At 41.5% G+C, this 22,790-nt stretch overlaps 2 protein-coding genes across 3 annotated transcripts; both read left to right on the top strand.

Moving 5' to 3' along the window:
* Positions 1-887: 887 nt before the first annotated feature.
* On the top strand, positions 888-8,044 carry CHRNB4 (cholinergic receptor nicotinic beta 4 subunit). The gene is made up of 4 exons (XM_074917349.1): positions 888-932; positions 1,058-1,167; positions 4,198-5,170; positions 7,243-8,044. The coding sequence occupies exons 1-4, from the start codon at positions 906-908 to the stop codon at positions 7,381-7,383; spliced, it is 1,251 nt and encodes a 416-aa protein (XP_074773450.1). The 5' UTR covers positions 888-905; the 3' UTR covers positions 7,384-8,044.
* A 4,834-nt stretch (positions 8,045-12,878) lies between these two features.
* CHRNA3 (cholinergic receptor nicotinic alpha 3 subunit) lies at positions 12,879-21,501 on the top strand. 2 transcript variants are annotated; one of them, XM_074916925.1, is made up of 6 exons: positions 12,879-13,084; positions 15,024-15,163; positions 15,241-15,285; positions 16,527-16,636; positions 17,850-18,861; positions 20,314-21,501. In XM_074916925.1, exons 1-6 carry the CDS (start codon positions 13,030-13,032, stop codon positions 20,440-20,442), a joined length of 1,491 nt encoding a protein of 496 aa, XP_074773026.1. In that variant the 5' UTR covers positions 12,879-13,029; the 3' UTR covers positions 20,443-21,501. The 2 variants fall into 2 exon arrangements, with proteins under 2 accessions (XP_074773026.1, XP_074773028.1); XM_074916927.1 differs by lacking the exons at positions 12,879-13,084; positions 15,024-15,163; positions 15,241-15,285 and adding an exon at positions 15,681-15,934.
* Positions 21,502-22,790: the final 1,289 nt, after the last annotated feature.

The following is a 22,790-nucleotide window of genomic DNA, read 5'->3' as shown; positions in this document are numbered from 1 at the left end:
ACATGATATACTGCCAGGGGACTCTGGGACAATGGCTCCCTCTCTCCTGCAGAATTCCACCTGGACACAGATGTGCCTCCGCACGCAGTGCACTGCCACCACTAGCAAAATGTCCTCCCAGATGTCAGATTCTGGCCGTAAAAAGGAAGGTGTCTTGCCCCTCCCAGGCCCCAGCTATCAACAACCTAAGCAGAGTAGATGAATGGGCAAGGGATCAAGAACGGCACAGTTCAGTCCCTACCCCTCCATAACCTCACTCTTCAAGCAGAAAGCAAAATTAGGCATCTTATAGGATCTAACAATCTCAATTATCTTCAGGATCAGAGAATTAACTTGGGTTTGTGCAGAAATCCTCCTGACTCTGACCTCCTACCTTGTCCCCTCAGTAGCGTCCCAGCCACACAGATCTGCTGCACAGAGATTTCTCTGCTGAACACCAGAGAGACAGCAGTTCCATGAAGCAGAGCCTGCCAGCTGAGAGCTTACACGGCAAACCTTACATAAACCTCACACAAGTTAATCTAGGCCTTCCAGGTGGTCAAACGTGACATCTGTTTCAAATCAAATCCACAAGGGGGGGAAAAAAAAAAAGAAAATTAGCTCAGTAGGTCAGTGGTAGTTGTTCACAAATAGCCACAGTCACTCCGGTCACAACTGTCCTTGTTAAAAGTCACTTGGAGCTGCACACTTACGGGGTTACTATTTATCATCAGTATGTGCACAAGACCAGCCTTCGTACCAGCAGAGAGGGGCCTGTCTTGAAATACACTAGATGAAATTATATTGCGCAGTTGGAAATATCCTCAAAAGCCCACTGAATAAATCTTATTACTGCAATAAAGTGAAACATTTTAGATGACAACTTTTCTCTCTCTTTTCACCTGCAGAATGAGCGGGAGCAGATCATGACCACAAACGTCTGGCTGAACCAGGTAACCAAACCCACACAGACATGCTCTTGCAAACCACACATGCGACTGCTTTCGCTCCATCACAGTGATTGTTTGTTAGTGCTGGTCTGGGTACTCCCATCACTACTGTACAATTCTTCTCTTAGGAGTGGATTGATTATCGTTTGGCTTGGAAGCCCTCTGACTATGAAGGAATAAATAAGCTGAGAATACCTGCAAAACACATCTGGTTGCCAGACATTGTGCTTTACAATAAGTAAGTAAAACTTCTGTAGTTTATGCAGACAGTGAACAAAATTTTAACTATGTATCAATAAACAAACATCAGAACCAATGATGTAGGTCTGATAAAATCATAAAACTGAATTTTGTAACTTTTAGCCTGTATCAAGTATACCTGACTGGGGTACTGGCCTCAAAGATAATTTTAGTAAAATCAAGGCTCTGGTTAACCAAATTCCAGCAGACCTGGAGCACGTCTGCAGTGTGAGCTGTTCCACCAGAGGATCTGGGACAAGGCTCACAACTGAGACACAGATTTATATCAAACTAGACCATATGGAAAGCATGAATTGTAAGCACAAGAGCAGCCATACACTGGTCATCTTTTCAAGACAAGACATCTGGAATTCTATTGGACATCTTAGGTTCTGAGATAATTTTTTTCTCCTACTTCTTCCCCTCTCTCTTCCACCACAGACCCCAGGACATCAATCTGTTACAAAGTTCTAGAACTCCATAAGTTACTTTTCATTTACAAAAACAAATTGTGTTCTATTTTCATAAAGCATTTAAAAATCAATTATAAGAATACATAACAATTGACTCTGTTGCTTCACAGTACTGAGAAAAATAAAAACTTGGTGCCAAACCATACTTCAGTTCCTCTTTCAAACAAACAATTTTGCCAAACAAACCACTATTTTGTTTTGCTTTGTTTTGTTTTTAAGTCTCTAGCAAAGCCTTGAAGTGGATGATATCAAGTCTTTGGGGAAAAAATCAGAATTTATAATATACTTTCATGATACTTTGAAAACAAATTAATTCATGAACACATGACAGTTTATGAACATATACAGATGGGAAACCTAGGAAGTTTATATATAACTGAGTTAAATCTCTGGAATCCTACTACTGGAAATCAGATTTGAGAAATACTTAAAACTACTGTATTAGTCACAAAATAATTCAGACAGTGGATTAGGATGTACTCTGCCTGGTCAAATCTTGTTCTGGCAAATTGTGCCCCCACCCTCTGCTTCTTGCTTCCTTATTCCCCAGATGATACCATTTATGGCTTGTAAGAATGGAAAGAAACAGTTTTAAGAGCTTCTTAAATGTACGGGAACAAGCTTTTAGCGTCACCATATTGGATTTTTAGATTAGTACAAAGCTTCAAATTAAAATTTTAGATGAAGGACAACATTCTTAACTTTCTGCTGCTGAAGCTGTGTTTCGCAGGCATCAGTCAGTTCAAGAAGGCGCTAAGGAAAACAGAAAGAGCATCCCCATGTCCCCCAGCTCTGACCGCACGTGGCCTGCGCACAGGACTGCAGAGGGCACGGAGATGGCACCAGCCCAGCCTCTGTCCCACAGCTGGGCCGGGGGCAGCCAGCAGAAACTACATATTGTCAGCCCAGGCGTCCACCCAGTCCGTTGGAGTGCATAAGGGCCAATCTAACTCAGGGAGATACAGATACGTGAGAAATAAGATACAGTTTCTTTACTAAAAAAAAAAAAAAAGCAATTTTATTGGCAATGAACTAATGACCCTTGTACACTGTAGCCACTCCTGCATCTGGTTGTTTCACTGCCTGCATGAATTAGCTGCAAGATCTCCGCTCAGGGGTCTGCAGCATGAGGCCTTTCCAGAGCCAAGTTAACTGATCTGGAGAACAGCTACACAGGTGCCAAGTCTTGGATACTTGTAGCACTTCCCTGATTAGAAAAAAAAAAACCACAACAACCTTAGCACCAAACCAGCTTTATTTTCCATTATGTCTTGTAAACAAACAAGTGATTCATTAGACTTTTTATTAACTCTTAAGGGGCACATTTCCACTCAAATAAAAAGGTGCTACTTAATCATAGTCAGTTAAACTTCATTCATTTACACCTGCAGTGAGTTTGGTGTTATATTTTTGCAAATAACGTACTGGTTTTAGGTTATGTGCATTTCTTCAATATATATTTGTTTAACAAAAGGAGGCATGTGGGATGTATCTAGTCCAGGCTCTTCTTTGCAGTCTAACAAAGAGGCTAACCCAGTTTTTAATAAAAGCAATTGATCAACATAGGAACAAACCCTTGTGTTTCCTCATCTGTCAAGAAAGACAGTCCCTGATAGTTGTTCCTTCCTACTGTTACACTTCCCTTTGATAGCCCAATAGGTTGAGTTTGAAAGGTGTTGCATAGCACACTTGAGAAGATGCAGTGAATACACTCAGAAACACTAAACTTCAGTAATATTTATCAGCAGATGACCACTTCACATTTCTACCTCAGGATACTTCATAGGTTAAACAGCCCTAGGTTGTTTGCCAAGAAACATTGGACAGGAGAAGATATTGACTGCTGACTGATAATGATCTTCTCCCTGAATTAAAGGGCCCATCATAACATAGAAGAGTCTCCTGGTGGAAGTTTGGCAGTTGGACAAGATATAAAGCCAAGATTAATTGTGGGCACTAAGAACACAGTGGCTTGTCTGTTCTGGTTTTGTAATAAGTAAACATTAAGTGGAGTGACGCAATGAATTATAAACCATATAATTACATTTCCTCTGCCTACACTCTCCCTGCATTTTTAACTAACACTGCTCATCCTTATTTCCTCATCCAAGTCATTTAGGAGTGTTGCTGTGTGCTCTTAGCAGTGGCTGTGTTCCAGATCAAAGGTACCTCCATTTTCATGCTGGATGATCTCATTTGTATTCAGCCTTCAGAGATGTAGTAAGCCTTAATTACTTTAACACACAATTACAAAATACTCTGAGTTATTTGCATGAAACAGAGATTATTATTTAATAATAATTTTGTGAAAGAGTTTTTGCAAGTATTGGATCAAATATAAGTTCTCTGACTGGGAGAAGTGCACACATTAATCTCCCTACCAAGTTATACCCCTACTAAATAGATATCAAAATCAAAATGTTACTAAACTTTGATTCTAGAAACAATTAAGGCCCACAGGACCAAGAATGTCAGAGCTCTTCTATTTTGAACTGTGTTTTTCCTCTTAATGTTTTATTATCTTCTCTCCCGTTTCTTTCCTCTTCTTTCATCAGTGCGGATGGCACATATGAAGTTTCGCTATACACAAATGCAATTGTAATGAATAATGGAAGCATTCGCTGGTTGCCACCAGCCATTTACAAGAGTGCCTGCAAGATTGAAGTTAAGCATTTCCCATTTGATCAACAAAACTGCACATTAAAGTTCCGTTCTTGGACATATGATCATACAGAAATTGATATGGTGCTTAAAACTTCCACGGCAAGCATGGATGACTTTACACCAAGTGGAGAGTGGGACATTGTAGCACTCCCAGGAAGAAGGACTGTAAATCCCTCGGACCCCAATTATGTCGATGTGACATATGACTTCATTATTAAAAGGAAGCCTCTTTTTTATACCATCAATCTTATAATTCCCTGTGTGCTAATTACATCCTTAGCCATCCTGGTGTTCTACTTGCCTTCAGACTGTGGTGAAAAAATGACCTTATGCATATCTGTATTGCTTGCCTTGACTGTGTTCTTGCTGCTGATCTCCAAAATTGTCCCTCCAACATCTTTAGACGTTCCACTGATTGGGAAGTATCTCATGTTTACAATGGTACTAGTGACCTTCTCCATAGTTACCAGTGTCTGTGTACTCAACGTCCACCATAGATCTCCAAGTACTCACACTATGCCCTCTTGGGTAAAACTGGTTTTCCTTGAAAGACTCCCAGCCTACCTGTTCATGAGGCGTCCAGAGAATAACTCTCCACGGCAAAAGCTGTGCAACTGCAAAAAGACAAAAGCAGAGAATCCTTGTATGGAGCCAGCCAACTTCTACAAGAACTCTACCTATTTCTTGAATACAGCCCCTGCCAAAAAATATGATATGAAAATCACTGAGACTCTTGACAATGTCAGCAGTCATCGAGATTTTAGATTAAGAACAGGCACAAAATTTTCTCCTGAAGTCCAGGAAGCAATTGATGGAGTCAGTTTTATAGCAGAGCACATGAAAAGTGATGACAACGACCAGAGTGTAAGTAAAAATGAGAAATCATCCCAGTCTTTCCAAATTTCATCTCCTGTCCTCCTCTGTAACACACTGTTCTTCAGAAAGCATATTTGAACTCCCTAGCTATTCTAAAGTTTTTAGAGAGATTCTAGCTATAGCTTATAAGAAGAAAGAATTTTTGCCATTAAAAGAACTTACTGAATAGCAGTTTGGTAAATGCTGATACTGTCCTGGAAATTAACATGGCTGTTTCTACAGAGGGAGAATGCTGATTGCCCAGTAAGTCATGAAACACCCCTGAAAAAGCTGTGCTGTCATATTCAAGTACTGTTTGGCAGGGGAAAAAAAAAATATATTCAGTTCCAGGTCAGAAAAAGAATATTTTTCCCCATTGTATTCACTAAGACTATGACTCAACACATGGACAGGCCATGTTAACCAGCAACAATCTACCCGCAGCTCAAGCATTTATTTATGTAACTGGGCATAGAAGGAGCATTTAGTAAAATTGGTAAAACACCTTCGCAAACATCCTCTCCAGGCTAATATATCTGTACGTATATGGTGAACATAATGGGTAGGATCAAAATCCTAATGCCAGCAGAGCTGACACTTCCTTCATTTGAGTTAAATCAGACTCGTTATTGGCTATGAGAAGTGCTTTATCCAGGATGCATTTAAGCAGTGCTGTTGCTGCCCTATTCACTTATCCTACTCATGTCCTACTAGCTAACACACTAAAGTTGATATAAATACGGTGTGAATAATGCTTGGAAAAACACAGATGGTTCAGAGTTTTGTTTAGACTAGCACCCGTGGTTGGGAAAAATCATCTTCATGCCTACCAGCGTCCTCTCTCTGACCCAGATCCCAGTCAGACTCTAGGTTCTCTGTTCCTGTTGTGCTCGTCCGCCCTCAGCCAAGAAGATTATTAAATAAAGTCTGGTTTCTGATCTTGCAGAAGTCCCTTGAGGATCATGCCGCTGAGTAGTTCATGTTTTCTATTAACTGAAATTACTGTCAATATAAATAAAGAAGATTAGCTATTAACGTTAGACATGAGCTTGTAAACATTGAAACTGCCTGAACAGAAGCAGACTTCACAGAGTAGAAAAAAAGTTTTCTAATAGCTCAGAAGTTCTTACAAGAATGTGTTGCACACTAAAGGAACTACAAAGTTTCCAGTTGATATTAAGAACAATTTTCAAGGGTATTTTATACACTAAAAATTAATTGGATGCTTTTCATACAAGGTCCTCTGATACTACATGTCACTTCTCCAGATTAATAATTTTAATCTCTGCTTTCTTCCTTCATTATCATAGTCTGATAAGAACTGCTCACGTACATTTACTACAGTATGATCTCAGAAGCACACAATTCCCATTAGAAGCAGCAGAAAATAAAAGTGTGCACTGAAGAAAAAATATGTGATGTTCTAATATGAGACAGGAGATAATTGACAAGCATGGTAAAGTCACTGCGGTGAGGATGTCCCCTGTGTAACTAGGATGAATGAGAGAGGAAAAAATAATCATTCCTGAGATGCAAATGAAGACTGATATATTCTCCCTTTACAATAATAGCCTGATAGTCACTTCAGTCTGAAAACAGAATCTAAGGCCATGACTTTCACAGACAACATATGCAAGGCAAAAAGGGATTTTAATAAAAGCAACAGTATTAATATGCATTAAAACACTTGATTAAGATGACTGCTGATAAGAAAAGAATTCTAAAGCTAACCTTGGTTAACAACATCTATTTTTGTCCACTGCGATTAATAGCATCTGCAAACTAAAATTAAAGAAAAAAATTCCTTAATTGGATTATACCGTGAGACCTTCCAGACTGGCTTCCACCAGGTGGCCGTGCTCAGTACCTGATGCATCCAAGACATCTAAGAAATATTTACAGTATTTTTCTCCACTGCCCACAATGATTGTAGGAGAAAAATCCCTTATCAAGCCTAGTCAGTTTATTCCCTGAACCTTGAGATTTGTTTCCTTTTATTTTCACAAACAAAAACTTGTCATTAGCAAGAGGAAAAAGAATATGACAAATTGCTAATATCTTTAATTGGATTTTTCTTCCAGGTCATTGAAGATTGGAAGTATGTTGCCATGGTAGTGGACAGGCTGTTTCTCTGGATATTCGTCCTTGTTTGTGTCCTGGGGACTGTTGGATTATTTCTGCAGCCACTTTTTCAAAACCACACCGCTGCAATGAACCCTTAGTCATCATTTAAAATTGCCAAGACTTACATAGATGTTTGGTCTCATTCTGCTCTCAGTTTCCCTCTGTTAAATTCACAGAGATGCCAAATGAGTTGCTCTTACATGCGATTTAGAGTAGGGAAATGGAAAGAACTCAACAACTTATGATTGGGGAAAACCCCCAAAACAAACAGAGAACTATTATTTTTTCCAATTAGTTCAGTACTTCTGGTGATATCTTGGCCCTTTTTTCAATTATTTAAAGCCTGAACATTACAGAGAAAGGCTTTTACTGGACAATATGACATCCTGGCTCACAAGCATTATTATTAAAAAAGTATTTTACATATGTTGCCACAGGAAGGACATTTTCTTTCCTTAGAATACTCCCTATTACAAAAGAAGGTATTGCTATGACATTTATTTCCTTCAAATGCATCAAAACTGTGTCTGATTTATAAAGAGCTTTACAGCTGGAATCACTGTTTAGCTGTTTGAGTATGATATTTAAAACTGAATTGAGAAACAGAGACATACTTCTGAGGTAACCACTAACAAGTTTCTCACCTTGCCATCTCTGATAGCTGAGTGATCAACAGAGGCCAAATTAATATATGATAAACAAACATGTGTATACTCTGTTCAATCATGAAATATAAATAAAATGTAAAATTTTCCTTTATACAGATTTAGTCCTGAAATGTTCCTACAACTTTAACAGCTCATGTAACTTCGGTTCATACACACTTCAACGAATCTAAGGCTAAGAGCACAGGAAAGCATCAAGAGAAGAGAGCTGTAAAAGGCAGCTAGAACGAGAAGACACCTGAGAACAAACAGCCCTGCATATTTTGCTGGGGAGGTTTTAATGTAGATTTAAGTGTAATCCTCAAAAAATTAGCTAGGAAAGCACAGTCTGAAAGTCTTTGGCAAAGGACAGATCAAGGCCCTAGGCTCCCCTCACAGCACAATCCCACCACACTTTGTTCCAGGTAGCTTGTAACCTGCAAAAAGAAAGAGAAGTGGGCTCCTGACATTTTTGAAGCTAAATCAATCTCACCTTTTCCTCGGGGTGCTGTCGGAACACATAACCATTGATGGGTACAAGTAATGACTGGTGAACAAACTGTTAAAATCCACTACTACTTGTGAAGGGGATTTAAGGCCCACCTGTCCCAGGGGAGGATTAGCTGACACCTAAACCTGTATTCTTCAACAAGCCACCGATGAAGACAGCTCTGGCTCTATTTGCCCTCATCAAACTGAGCTACCTCTCTAGATCATCATTCCCAGGCAGCTACAGATAACGACATAGATTTAGACATGTCTAAACAGCTACACCAACACCTTTCCAATTGTTCAAAGCAAATTGTTCTAGGAGCTCTGCCGATTCCTGTGCTCTCTCCCTCCCTGCCCACGCGCTGAACTCCCCAGCACTGCAGCCGCACACCCACCCCTGAGCACTGGGAGGGCTCTCCTGAGGGCCTGAGCACCGCAGAGTGGCCTGGTGCACCGCAGCCTAGGAAAGATACAATGAAAAAGTATCAGAAGTGGGGTGGGTGAGACTGGTCAGCAGCAGCAGCATCTCCCTTCGGTCTATGCTCTAAGACAGAACGCTGGTAACACTGCCATCCACACTTCCACTCACCTTCCTCTATGCACTGTACCTGTGTCCATCACTGAAGACAGGGCAAGAAGGTGAAGGATGACTGTAGGACTGCCCTATAAATGCAGGTGTGCCCTGTGACCATCGAAGCTGCCACATCCTCCTCTCCCAGAGGGTAGCAATGCTCTGGTCATCTCCCCAGACGTTAACCATTCTGGACATTTCCCGTGGTGGCTGGTGGGCGGTGTAAAGTTTAAATGGGTCAAACCTGCTTTCCCCGCCTCAAATGTCTTCTCCTTCTCAAACTGAGAGAGCAGAGCTATTTCTCCGCAGGCAACTGAAACAACAGCTGTGATGTGAGATGGGGCACAGGAGCCCGTCGGAAGCGGAGGGGGTACCCTCAACCACACAGGAAAATGCTCCTCTATGTTAGGTTATATGCCAGGAGCTGATGTGGCACAGAATATCACAAGCACACGTGCACACAATCTCCCAGCTGCTGAACAGTTTTTTCTGCTTACAGAGAAGCCAGAGGGAAGCCAGAGCAGCTGCCAGCACTGTGCAGACCGTGTAAATGTGAAGCCCCTTTAAATCCCACAATAACCCTGAACAATGGCTCTGCAAGAGGCATGGCAGACCTCAGCACAGACTTGAACACTCGTGTGAGCTACCACACACTCCTGCAGGGCAGAAGGGAGAGGGACTCAGCCACCCAAGCAACCAAGGGTGCAGGAAGTCAGCCATGGACCCTGCAGTCCACCGGATTGGCACCGGACCTGTGCAGAGCAGAGACCCTCTCGCTGCTCTTTTCACCCAGCACCAACAGCACTTTTGTCTCTGCCCTGCTCTCACCCTCCTACCAATCACTACTTCTCACTCCGGTCCCTTCTTCTACTTCTCCTTATCCTCCCCCTCACTGCCTGAATGTGACTGAAATGAGGCCTCCAGTGCTTCCATCTCCTAGCTGGCCTTATCTTTACAAGCAGTAATAACTGATAATGCTTGGCTCTATAACAGCAGCCTTCAGCTGAATTATCCCCAGCATAGACAAAAGTTTTAGAAAGGATTTGGCGGCTCAGCTAGCAGCTAACACAGAGCACAGGCAGATGGAGGCCTCAGATTTGATAAAGCCAGCAAAAGCTTAAAAAAGGCACATCACTGGCCCCGAGGAGATCCCTTCAGAACTAGAGCTCTTCCTCCAGGAAACGGTGGGCTCTGGTGCTTTCCGTACACTGTAGCCACCTTATTCCTTTTTTAATCACAAGTGAAGCGATATACTGTTCCCTAGTTATGTTCTTGGAAACCATGACTGTAATTTTTTTAAGTTTCCAAAAATAATTTAATCCATAGCAAACTTCAGAATGGAAAATTTCACCCAAAGTCCTAAAATTTTGAAAAATCTGACCTTCTAAAACTGTGCTTTCAAAATGGAAAATGCTATTTTTGCCTAACCCTCAGCAGTTCCACCTACGTAATATATAGAACTCTTCCCAGTTTAACTTATCAAAGAATTGTAGGATTTTCTGCTTTGATTTTTTGGCAAATTTTCAAAAATAAAAGATTTCTGGAGAAAATAAATGTTTAAAATGTCATCTTGCAGTCTAATATGAATATGGTAAGGTCCCCGTTCATCAAACAAAATAAAATTCAACATTTCCAATTTTCAGGGGTTTTACAGTAATGCTTTTTATGAAAAAAAAAAAAAAAAAAAAAAAAAGAGAGAGAAAAGTTGTCATTCAAAATGTATTTTTCACTAGAACTGTTTTTCAGTGGCAGTGTGCAACTAGCCTTTCCTTCCCTACTAGTGAGGAAAAGCCTCTGCTGGCTCCCTCCTTATTCCCTGCCATTACAAAACTTTAATGCTGACCAATTCTCTTCCATCAGAACAGGTAGAAGTGCCACCCCCACCACACACATGTACCACCTGCGTCCAGGTGAGCCTGTCTGGGATTGTTTCGGCACCCCTGCAGCCACAGCAAACTAGAAAGACCAGCAGATTTGGATTTTTATGGAGGGAATATCAATACCCCAGACAAAGGGGGGAAAATATTATTTTACTCATCACCTGAGCTGATTAAGATTTGATCATAACGGATCTCAGCAAAGCAAAACATCTCTAAAAGTGACATGTTTGTTAAAAAGCAAAGGCTACATAGTTTGCTACTGCAGATCTTCTTGGGTAGGTCAGCTTACCCCTACCCATACAAATTCTTCTCCTATGTAGTTCTGCAATGCAGTCATGGTGACGTGTTCTTATCACATCACTCTCCCTAGCCATAAAAATAATCCTACCACAAACTTGAGCTGATTTCACCAGGAGCCCCAGCATCTGATGTTAGAAACAAAGTATCTGCTCTTACAAACACCACTGAAAAATTCAGTAAGTAGTCAAATTAAGCTAAAATACCTGTATCTCTTAATGCAATGGCTCTTTGCTGCCTCTGCAGATCAGATGTTTCCAAATTATTCAAGTTTAAGCACTGACTTTTGGGGAACATGGGTTATGATCTGATCTTTGAAGCCTTACCTCATTTCTAGTCAGGACTAAAAAGAAACAAACAAAAGTTTCAGTTATAATGCTGCTTATACATGGAAAACCAGAAGGCAGAAAGGGAAAACATCTAGTCTCAATGGCCCAGAAAGGCAAAAAAATATATCCACAAAGGGTTAAGCTAAAAGACCAAGCAGCTGAGTTTGCTGGAAAAAAAAAAGAAATAAAATCAAATGGACAGTAAAGCCTATTTCCTCCAAGCTAATAGAATTACAGAAATTATCATAAGAGCATGTGTCTGGGGATGGAGTGGATGATGCTCTGAAAGATAGGGTAGAGAGGATAAACAAGCTCTGTGCCAAGAGCAGCTGAGCTGAACCCAGCCTGGTGCTCTTTCTCCCAGTGCTATCTCTTAACACAGTGCCAAATGGGGTCATCGTTTATCCTTCCCTAACAGCAGGGAGTGAAGAACCTACTGGGTGCAGCCTCCTGTCCCACAGGGCCTCCATCTTGTCATTTCCAAAAACGTGGGTGGAATCCCGCATTTTTCACTCCCGCTCCTCTCTCCACACAGACTGCCCAGATGTGTGCACATGTGTATGCATGTGCCTTGCATCACCTGGTCATTCAAGGGGGGGGAAAAAGTAACATACAAGTTAACCAGAAAGCTGATGGGCACCTGGGGAATAAGCCACTATGCAAATTTATGGTTGAGCTTCAAACACAACTCTCCATTCTCCCCCGTCTCCTTCCCCCTGAACAGTAAGTGTTCGTGGGATCAAGTTGACATCCTATGCTCTTAATTCCCCTTCCCAAATTTCATCTTTCTAACGCATGAAATTGGTAATAGTCCAAAGACGGTTACTGCCAAGATTTTGGTCAAGTTTGATCTCCAACTCAACGTATATCAGCTTGGGTTTAGATCCTGACAACAGTTGTACATTCCTTTAATCACCCCTGGGAACAGCACATCCTTTTTACACACAGACACCTAGCACATGCGCTTACAAGATGAGACACAGGCAGGAAAAAACCCTCAACACTAACAGCATAATTGGAAATTCAGTCCCATGATCTCAGTTCACTGCTAAATCAGGCATCCCTAATGTCAATATCCATTTCAGCACAATTCAGTGGTAAGATTTTTATTAATTAAACTTCTCCTAGTAGATTGGCCTGAGCTTCTAGTAAAGAAGGATCCTACATAGTAGCTGACTGGAAAAATCTTTAGCATTGTCAGATTACCAGGTTCATTTATGCACCAGTTGAAGGACTCTTGCCTAGTACCCTTGCCAGAAGACTGCTCTTTGCCTACAGTAACATCTGTTTTGCCTGCAAATTATTTGCTGTTTCCAGTGCTCTGACAGCCTGGGTAGCTAGAAAGGGGGCAGCACAGCAAACCTAATGGGAGCTCACTGCGCAGAACTGTGTTCAGGGTCCTGCTGCCTGCTGCTTCCAGGCGTTTCACGCATCAGAGAAGCGGAGCTCTCTGTACTTCCTATGCTCATGCAATCCTGGCAGCTAAGCTCATCTTCAACAGCCTCTGTCGACAGGCAGTAATTCATACACCATGGACAGCACGCACGCTCTCCTTTTAACTGCTGCTGTTTGCTTTCTCTGTCAAGGTGAGTGATCCTTAATTTGTTTATTCTTTGTTGGTGAAGGGGGGTTTGAAAAGGTGAACAGGAGATGGTTTTGGTGCAAATCATTTTTAAGAAGTGCTGAAGCTCGCTCCAATCTAAAGGATAAACATACAGCTCTTTTTGTTGCATAGTTGTTTGTTGTTTTGTTTTTTTTTTAATTTCTCCTTGTAAAGTAGTCAAGTAGTCCTGATACAAGATGCCAAACAGGACACACAAAGCCATTTTAATATTAAGAAGAGAAATCATCTTACATGTAAAGGCTTGGTTTTACATATTGTAGAGAAGATCGCAAGAAAGTGACTATATTAAATGGCTTTAAATAAGTGCTGCGAACAGTGCACCTTCTCTCTGCAGATATGGAAAGCATCAAAATTTAAAAAACCCCCCCAACATTCATGCACTTCTGTAAGTACAGTGAATGCTAGATTTAATCAGTGTACTGGTGACATGTAAAAAGGCTGCCAATTTGGTACTGACTATAATAAGGTCTAGCTTTAAAATGATTTACCTAAAATATTTGGGAGTACTTATTCCAGGAAATCTTGATCTGAGAGACATGAGATATCAATAAATAACAAAGACAATGCTAACAGTTAAAAAGTGTGAAAGAAATGTGTTCATTTTTCAGTTAGCAAGTTGACTCGAATGATTTCACTAATCTGAAAATAACATTGCCCTCCAAGTGAACAAGAGAAGAGAAGAGAAGAGGGGAAAAAAAGCGGGTGGAAAGCACTTTTAGCTGAATAGTTTCACATGAGGGGGACCCTCATCTTAGGGAGAGGGGAGCTCTTACAAAGATCGGGAAGTAAGACCCGCTTTGTGAAACACTACAGACCAGTCACCTGCAGATCCCTCTGCCTCTTGTCTCTTTCTCTGCTGAAAATCAACTCTGACAACACACATGTCCCTGCAAATATCTGTAGATTTGTATTTGCGTTTCAGAGGAACTGTAGAGTACGTTCAACAGACTTCAGTTCTGTGCCTTTGCAAAATTCACAGTGCCATCCATAAATGACAAAACAGGCCATTTTTTGTTTTTCAGTTGGAGTGCTTGAGGACATGTCATCCAGAAGAGAGTTTAAGGGAGGGTCCCCTAAAAATAAAAGGCCATTGGCTTTTACATAGTGCCAAGCTGTCAGGAGGGTTATTGCCTAGCTAGCTCCAAGAATAAAAAGGTAGTGTGAAATAGAGGCTCTCATACCTCAACCCCAACAGTTGAAAGACCTTGTTTAAGAATTTGTTTGCAGCTTTTCTGTTGGTCATGGGCACCACGAACAGCAAAATGTGCAATAGGAATGTATTATAAATAGAGATTACTTAAAATAATGAATGGGTAATTAACACATTTTTAAAAATGTGCTGAAGTCTTTTAATATAATGGTTAATCAATTTTTAATCCTTTTTTCATACTTTAACGAGCAGGCTGTTATCATCACTATACTCACACACCTGTTACTCAGGCTAGAAAGCGGAGTTCTCATTTCCAGCTTGTCCTCCTATTGCAAAATGCTCTGACAGCGTTCAAGCCGCCTGCCCTGCTGGGTTACACTCCCCTTCCTCTGCTCCACACCCCTGCAGGTTCAGCAGGTCTGGGGGACTAGGCCTGTGAGGGGAAAGTGCTGTTGCACCTCCGGTTCTTCACTAACTCCCTGAAACCATTTTTTAACCCATCTGCAGAGCGGTATGTCAGAAAAACTCTGTCATAGCGTTGCCTTTCATTGCAGCCTAAGCGAATGCCAGTCATGACACGCCGCTACTCGCTTAGGCGAGGCTTGGCCTTTCCCCACGGCTCACGCGGACGCGGGGCACTAATACACTGCAGGACAGCTACCAAAGGCGGCACTGCCCCCCCTCGGGCCGAGCCGCCCCCTCGGGGGCTGCGCCTGCCCCGCGGCCGCTCACCCCGCCGTGCCCTCCGCAGGCTGCGGCGGCTCCGAGGCCGAGCACCGGCTCTACTCGGCCCTCTTCGAGAGCTACAACCAGTTCGTCCGTCCCGTCAAGAACGTCTCGGACCCCGTCATCATCCAGTTCGAGGTGTCCATGTCCCAGCTGGTGAAGGTGGTGAGTACCCGCCCCCCCGGGGCGCCCGCGGGCGGCGGGGGGCCCGGCGCCGCCCCCGACACACCTCTCTCTTCCAGGATGAAGTCAACCAGATAATGGAAACCAACTTGTGGCTGAAGCACGTAAGTAGGGCTCGCCGACGGCCCAGAGGGCGCCCACTCCCCTCCTCCCCCGCGCGGGAGGCGCTCCCCGCTCCGGGCAGGGGGACCCCGGCCCTCACGGCCGGCGCCAAGGGCGGGAAGAGCCGTCCGCCCGGCGAGGCGTCTGCGGGCTCCCGGGAGCGCCCGGCTCGCCAGGCGCCCGCTCCCTCGGGGCAGCGCCGCGGGCACGGCCGAGCCCCCCCCCGGCGCCCGGGGCTGCCGCAACGGCCGCGCCGGCACCGAGCGCCTCAGCGCCGCGCTGCTGCCCCCTAGCGGCCGCGGGGCGCCGCCGCCAGCACCGCGCCGGACGTGCCGCCGGGCCGCTCGGCCCGGGCACCGGCCCCCGGCCCTCCTCATCTGCCCGGCCGGGAACGCCGCCGCGTCGTGGCCACCGACCCCTCCACCCTTCTGTCTGACGGACTCTGGGTGCTGCGGCGTTCGAACAGGGGCCGGGCCCGGCGCGCAGGCTGTGAGGCGTCAGCTGCAGCCCTGAGCCTCCTGCGCTCCGTGTAGCCCCCCAGGACGGTGTTTGTGCTCAGAACCCGCAGACCCGCTGCCTTGGCAGACACCGATGCAGAGGAAGCACCTCGGCCCCACACAGCATCACTTGGTGCTGTTCAGCTTCCCAAAAGTGAGAGCTAACTAAAAATATTGACTTCACTTGAAGGGCTCTTTATGGGTTAAAAATGCAGTTACTGTTGCAGTCAGATTGATAACCATGTTAATCCCCAGCTTCAGCTTACTATTAAACTTTGTTAAACTGGGGTTTTATGAACCCTAAGGAACAGGACTGTTACCGAGCAATGACACCCTGCAGCTCCTTCGAACCCCTCTACCAGGGCCCTTCACTCAGTGCTCACACCTAGCACCTGAGCCTCCCATGAACTTGTTTTCACCATCTCACAGATACCTGGCTTTTTGAGACCTAAGTCATTATTAAAGTCCTTGCACTCTCTGGCAAGAGGGTGTCTTACTCTCACCTTGTTTCCACTACTGAGTGGACAGTCCTAGCACACAGCAACACACCTGCCCGAGTCACATCAAGAGACCCACCCACACGAACAAACACCAGACATACATGTTTGTTAAGGAAACATCTAATCATTGTAGTATCCGAAATAAAGCCATGCTAGAAGTGATACGTCAGCACTTGGTTTGAGTCTAGTCCATTGAATTTCTATTTCTTCACAAACCTAAAATAGACTCATTGCTTCCATAATTAGATCTGGAATGATTACAAGCTTCGGTGGAATCCAGCGGACTATGGAGGTGCTGAATTCATCCGAGTACCATCTGGACAGATCTGGAAGCCAGATATTGTTTTATATAACAAGTAAGACTCTTGCCTATTTATCTTCTTAATACAGGAAGAAGGGGGTGATGTTACTAGTTTAAAAAAAAAAAAAAAAAAAAAATCAGGAGCAGGTTCACTGAACAAACTGAAAAAGCAAGCCCACTTTTGAACAAACCTGTGTCCCAGCCCTCCCTACTGTACTCACCTCCATGCCATCTACATCAGCATCACTGGGCAGGAGCCAGCTCCTAACCTGGAGCTGCAAGTGGGCACACCAAAGTGAACTCTGCCTTTCCCCTTCACAAGCCCCCACCTTTACTGTTATTTTTATCACTGTCTACAAGGGAGGTGGCAAGAAATTCCCTTAGAGAGTTCCTGTCTGTGAGTCAGACCTTTAACTGAAAAAGCCTGCAAATTCTAGCTCTTCAGCTGTTCAAATCAATTTGATAGCTTTACAATAATAGTGTTGACATATAAAAGCCACAGGTAAAGTTTACTTTGCGTTATCAGTTTCTGAGACTGTGAGGAGCCAAACCGTAACTAAATGGATCCCTCTGCTATGTAGGGAAGCAGTTCTCAGGGAACTGGACTTAGCTACACAGATCCACAACAGGTCTATGGAAAAAGTGATGATGCTCCTTTTCTAACTGTTCCCTTTAAATTATCTTTTTAGTTTTACTTTTTCATATCAACAACTGAAATTGTCGCACAGATCATATAAGATCCATGTGATCAGGATAGCAATGTGGGACTTAAAAAAATCCTCACCAAATACACTCCTTATGCAAAGATGCACCCCAATCCCTCTTTTCATAGTTACCGCCTGCACTGCCCGCAGAAGAGGTGGAAATAGCAGTACTACAGGTATCCTCTTATCAGTCCTTGGGTTCTGATGGGCTTGATCTGGAACAGGATAGAATAAAATAGTTCAGGTGGAAGGGACCTAGGACAATCATCTAGTTGGACTGCCATTTGTAATCTCCTATTTGCTGTTTTGAATATTGATTGTCCTGAGCCATGTTATTATAAGGGAGAATATTTCCTTTCAAACCCTCCATGGTAAATTTGTACAGCTGTTTAACTATGCAAATTTATGATGGCCACTGACTTAGTCCTGCACATGCAAATCAGCTCCCTGTCAACAGGTAATTGCCGACTTTCCCCAAACAGATTAAAGAGTTAATGTATACGATCTGAATGTATGAGACTACCTGGAGTAGTTGCATTCTAATTTTTGTTATTTGCCTTACAGTGCAGTTGGGGATTTCCAGGTTGATGACAAGACAAAGGCCCTATTAAAGTACACGGGTGACGTGACCTGGATACCTCCGGCTATATTTAAAAGCTCATGTAAAATAGATGTAACCTACTTCCCATTTGACTATCAGAACTGCACCATGAAGTTTGGTTCCTGGTCTTATGATAAAGCCAAAATTGACTTAGTTTTAATTGGCTCTACAATGAACCTGAAAGATTACTGGGAGAGCGGAGAATGGGCTATTATTAAAGCTCCTGGGTATAAACATGACATCAAATACAACTGCTGTGAAGAAATATATCCAGACATCACCTATTCTCTTTACATTAGGCGTTTACCTTTATTTTACACTATCAATATGATTATTCCATGTCTGCTAATTTCTTTTCTGACAGTATTAGTTTTCTATTTGCCTTCAGACTGTGGTGAGAAGGTGACACTCTGCATATCAGTCCTTCTATCTTTAACAGTGTTCCTTCTTGTTATCACAGAAACCATACCTTCTACTTCTCTGGTAATTCCACTTATTGGGGAATACCTCCTTTTCACCATGATATTTGTAACTCTATCTATTGTCATTACAGTATTTGTACTTAACGTGCACTACAGAACACCCAAGACACACACAATGCCTGTGTGGGTGAGAACCATTTTCTTGAACTTACTTCCCAGGATCATGTTTATGACAAGGCCTGCCAATGATGAAGAGAATAATCAGAAGCCAAAACCATTTGTTACTTCTGAGTTCTCAAACTTAAATTGCTTCAACAGTTCTGAAACCAAATGCTGCAAAGAGGGCTTTGTTTGTCAAGATATGGCATGCAGCTGCTGTCAGTATCAACGAATGAAGCTCTCGGATTTCAGTGGCAATCTCACAAGAAGTTCAAGCTCCGAGTCTGTAGATCCTCTGTTTTCATTTTCTGTTCTGTCACCAGAAATGAGAGATGCTATTGAAAATGTTAAATACATTGCAGAAAACATGAAAATGCAGAATGAAGCAAAAGAGGTAAGAATATTTTTTACTATTACTCAAACAGCAAACACCATTTGCCATTAGTGTGTTTTGTAAGAAAGAGAGATCTCAAAAAAAAACGCCAAAACAAAAGGACAACACAGACCATTATTTTATACAAATAAATTACCCAAGCTCTATTACAAATATGTCCAATTTTGAATGTAGATAATATTGGGGAGCAGTTCTGTTGTACAATATTCTCTTTATTGACAACACTGAGTGAAGCATGTTAAGTAACCCCTGCTAGGGAAACACATGAGTATCCATCCTACAAGATTCAGAGTGAGGATTTTCCAAGTTACAATCTTAATAGTGGAATTTGTTGAATCTGTGGCCTTTAGAAAGTTACATTCTCCCTCCCACAGCTTACCATCAATAACAACATAAGAATGAGTGTCCTTCACAGTGATGATGTAGCTTATTCTGCTGCGCAAAGTGCTGTAGCTAAATGAGACAACTGCTGCAAGATGGGGACCATCATCTTTCATAAAAGTGCATCCTGAGGCAATAAAAAAAATATTTAAAGTTTCCTTTTTATCAAGTTCCTCAAACATACTAAGAGCAGTAGCCACATCACTACAATCACTCTGCTGTATGGCACTTAAAGTTCGAGTGAAGTTGTTTATGCTGAAATCAGAACATTATTCAGAATTACTTGGTATACAAAATATGGGGCTGGTTTGTTGGGGATTTTTGTCTGCCTTAACAAACAAGTTCTAAGCTGAAAAGCACAAAATTTCAAAACCAAATGTACAATGTAATCAACTAGTTCATTGGCCTGAAGAAAAAATTTAAATTATGATCTCAAGAGTAACAAAAATGATCTCCTAATGTAGTTACTGTTAATATATAGCATAAGTAATACTTCAGTGTCATTCTTGTTATAATGCCCACTGTGAAAAAAAATCAGAAAAATCTGGTTTTTGGAAACTTGGTTTCCTCTCTAGATGAAAAGTAAGGAGATTAATTTCACACGATGCATGAGAAAATCAAATTTCAGTACTACATAAGAAACGCACCATATAATTATATATCAATTACCCTTTGTTTTCTTACATATTGCCTAAAGACCAGTAGAAGCAGTCTGTTTCAGTGAAGTTTTCTGGACAAACCTTACCTAAGAATGTAAAGCTTTTCACTTTCATTTTTGGCATGCAGAAGAGAAGTTGTATCTCATGAAGTCCAGTGTCTTGGTGAACAACTTTTTGTATCTGAAGTAGCAGCTTTGGCTTCGCCACAAATAGCATATTCAAATAAAGCTTCTTCAAGACGAATTCATTTGTCAATGAAAACAGAGATATGCAAGTTGTGCATGCATGAAAGACATCTACATATGGAAAAAACCTGTGCTTCCTAAGTAAAGTGGTACTAATTGCTAATGCAAGTTATTAATCTAATAAACATGCCTACTTGCTGTTCAATTTTATTTTCTTTTTTTTTCAGATTCAGGATGACTGGAAATATGTTGCCATGGTAATCGATCGTATTTTTCTATGGGTTTTCATCCTGGTATGTATTCTAGGAACAGCAGGGTTGTTTTTACAACCTTTGATGGCTGGAGATGAAATGTAAAGATTAAATCGTATGTTGTAAAATCAAATAAAACTTTTGCCAACCAACTCTGCTCCCCCACCCCAACATCTGATGTCTCTTCTGTGTGTAGTAGAATACAGATCTCTCCTAGCCTCAACTTTGCTTGACCAAGAAAGCTTTGTGAAAAATGTGGAAAAAAAATATTTTTAACCTTTATGACAGCTAATCTTAAAGTAATATGAGCTACATTTGACAGCTATTTTTTGCAATAACTAGAAATGATGTAGGTAATACATTAAATTTTATAGCAATGGTTTAAGAAGAGGTTGATAAAGAAACTGAAAAGTTACATGAATATGCAGAAAGTCAAAACAGGTTTAATACTTTGGGCTACTAGACTTGTTTCTATGAGTCTGGTGCCAAGTCTCTTCAGACCACAACAGGATCTTCTGGGAATAAGTTCATACTGAGTTCAATGAATGCCCTCATGAGGACAAAACAGGTTAGGAAGCATACATGGCAAATCGCTAAATGCAGACATTGCCACCTGGTGTATAAACTGACTCCAGCAGTGGGAAGAAAGGACCATGGGCAGGTTTATGACAAAAGGAAAACAAACAGGTAAATAATAGATGATAGTAAGAAAGCAGCCATAATGTGAACTCTCTGCATCCCCATATTTCAATGTATGAGAAGACTGTCAGTCAAAAGAAGCTATTCAAACCTAATAACATTTAAATCTGTGTACAAGTAAAACACACACCAGGATGCACTCTGCAGGTTATGCAAAGGATCAAAATACTTTTATGGGATAGTTTGGATACAGAAGCATCCTGTTAGAATGAAGTGTTTTATGACAAGAGAAGGCAAGTGGATACAAAATAGTCCTGTATACTAAAATTGCTTCTTAGGTGTACTTTTTTTAAAAAAAAAAAAATAATCAGTGACTGCAGATAATTCAAAAGCATGAATAAACAATGCAACAAAATACTGTAATGAGAAAATATTTTGTAAAAATATGAACTGTTCTCTGTGTACCAAAATGGAAACTTTTTGGAAATACAGTGTATCAAGTGATGTAACATTTGTGAAAATAAAGAGAAGTTGTTGAAAATTGTGTCTTTTTTCCATTTATTTTGACCTAGTGACAAAAGCCTAGATGCAGCATTAGCTACAGTTCAACACATTCAGAAACAGGTTACATAAGTAAAGGTCTATCCTTCTGAGTCCATTAAAATGATTTTGTTTCGGACACACTTGATAAGTTGAAGAGCCCAAGGATTCTAGCAACAGCTATCTTATCTGTATTTACCATGATCAGATCATAGAAGTGACTAAAATTCATGCATTTACAAAAACTGTGAGTTACTGGTATAGAGACTGGGACTTTGTTGGCCAGTATGCTGCCAATCACCTTATGATATAATTGGGCAGTCTACAGACATCATCTAACAAGGAGAAAGAGATGAGGTGGGGAATTAAAAAAATTATATATATATAGCTAACCTATAGTTATACTTACTTGGCTTTCGGTTCAGCTAAGAGTAAACTTCAGTAATTCAAACACAAGGAGGACTATAAAAAGAAATTTTGCATATGAAGGGGAAAATAAGATATCTAAATCATTTCTGCAACTTCCACACAGAGAAAGTAATTGATGCATTGTTTTAGTAACACTGAGAAAGTTTAAATTATTATATTAATGGATTACATCAGATAACCTTTGCAAATTCACCTTTAATTATGATGGCAACAGAGGAAATATGGATATCCAAATGCCAGATGTAATTGTAGAACTGAAGAGGAAGAGTGACTCCCTTTACAATCAGAACTGGTATTAAAAGAAAAAAAAAAAAAAAAAGGCAGGCTTGCCTGCCATCATTTCCTTGCCTGTGAGCCTTGGAAAGCTACACAAACCCAAGAATGTCCTACAGGTGGAAACAATTTGAAATAAATATTCCATTATATATAGTTATGACATAAGCAATCAGTATCATAATCAGTACAGTGCCAAACAGTGCTAGCTGGAGGAGATACTGGGGGAGGAAGAGCGGAATACATATCAGTTTTCCAAATTCGTAACCATTATAAAAGCTTACATTATCAGAGATACCACGATTTACATTAAGCTTCTCACCTAAACATCTTATTATTAATGTAGTAGTTTAAGCAAATAAAAACTTCCCAAGACTCGCTCTAGCTTGGCATTACCGTATTAGCCCTGCAGGATGCAACTATATTATGAAGTACACTGACAAAACTTTGGTGTAGGAAAACCCCCCATCTATTTTAAAGTCTCTTCCAGAAATAAAGCTTTTAAGAAAGGTGGCATTGGAACGAATGTAAAGAATTTAGAATCAGTATTTAAAGAATATATTTTAATGGAA

This window comes from Athene noctua, chromosome 13 (genome assembly GCF_965140245.1).
Source record: "Athene noctua chromosome 13, bAthNoc1.hap1.1, whole genome shotgun sequence".
NCBI classification, from domain to species: Eukaryota; Metazoa; Chordata; class Aves; order Strigiformes; family Strigidae; genus Athene; species Athene noctua.
The sequence above is the reverse complement of the archived record's forward strand: the minus strand, read 5'-3'. Positions and strand labels throughout refer to the sequence as shown.

Coding starts and splice junctions, on each gene's coding strand:
- CHRNB4 (XM_074917349.1), top strand. CDS start 906: ATGACCACAAACGTCTGGCTGAACCAG. Junction 933..1,057: donor CAAACGTCTGGCTGAACCAG/GTAACCAAACCC, acceptor TTCTTCTCTTAG/GAGTGGATTGATTATCGTTT. Junction 5,171..7,242: donor GTGATGACAACGACCAGAGT/GTAAGTAAAAAT, acceptor TTTTTCTTCCAG/GTCATTGAAGATTGGAAGTA.
- CHRNA3 (XM_074916925.1), top strand. CDS start 13,030: ATGGACAGCACGCACGCTCTCCTTTTAACTGCTGCTGTTTGCTTTCTC. Junction 13,085..15,023: donor TGTTTGCTTTCTCTGTCAAG/GTGAGTGATCCT, acceptor TGCCCTCCGCAG/GCTGCGGCGGCTCCGAGGCC. Junction 15,286..16,526: donor CCAACTTGTGGCTGAAGCAC/GTAAGTAGGGCT, acceptor TTCCATAATTAG/ATCTGGAATGATTACAAGCT.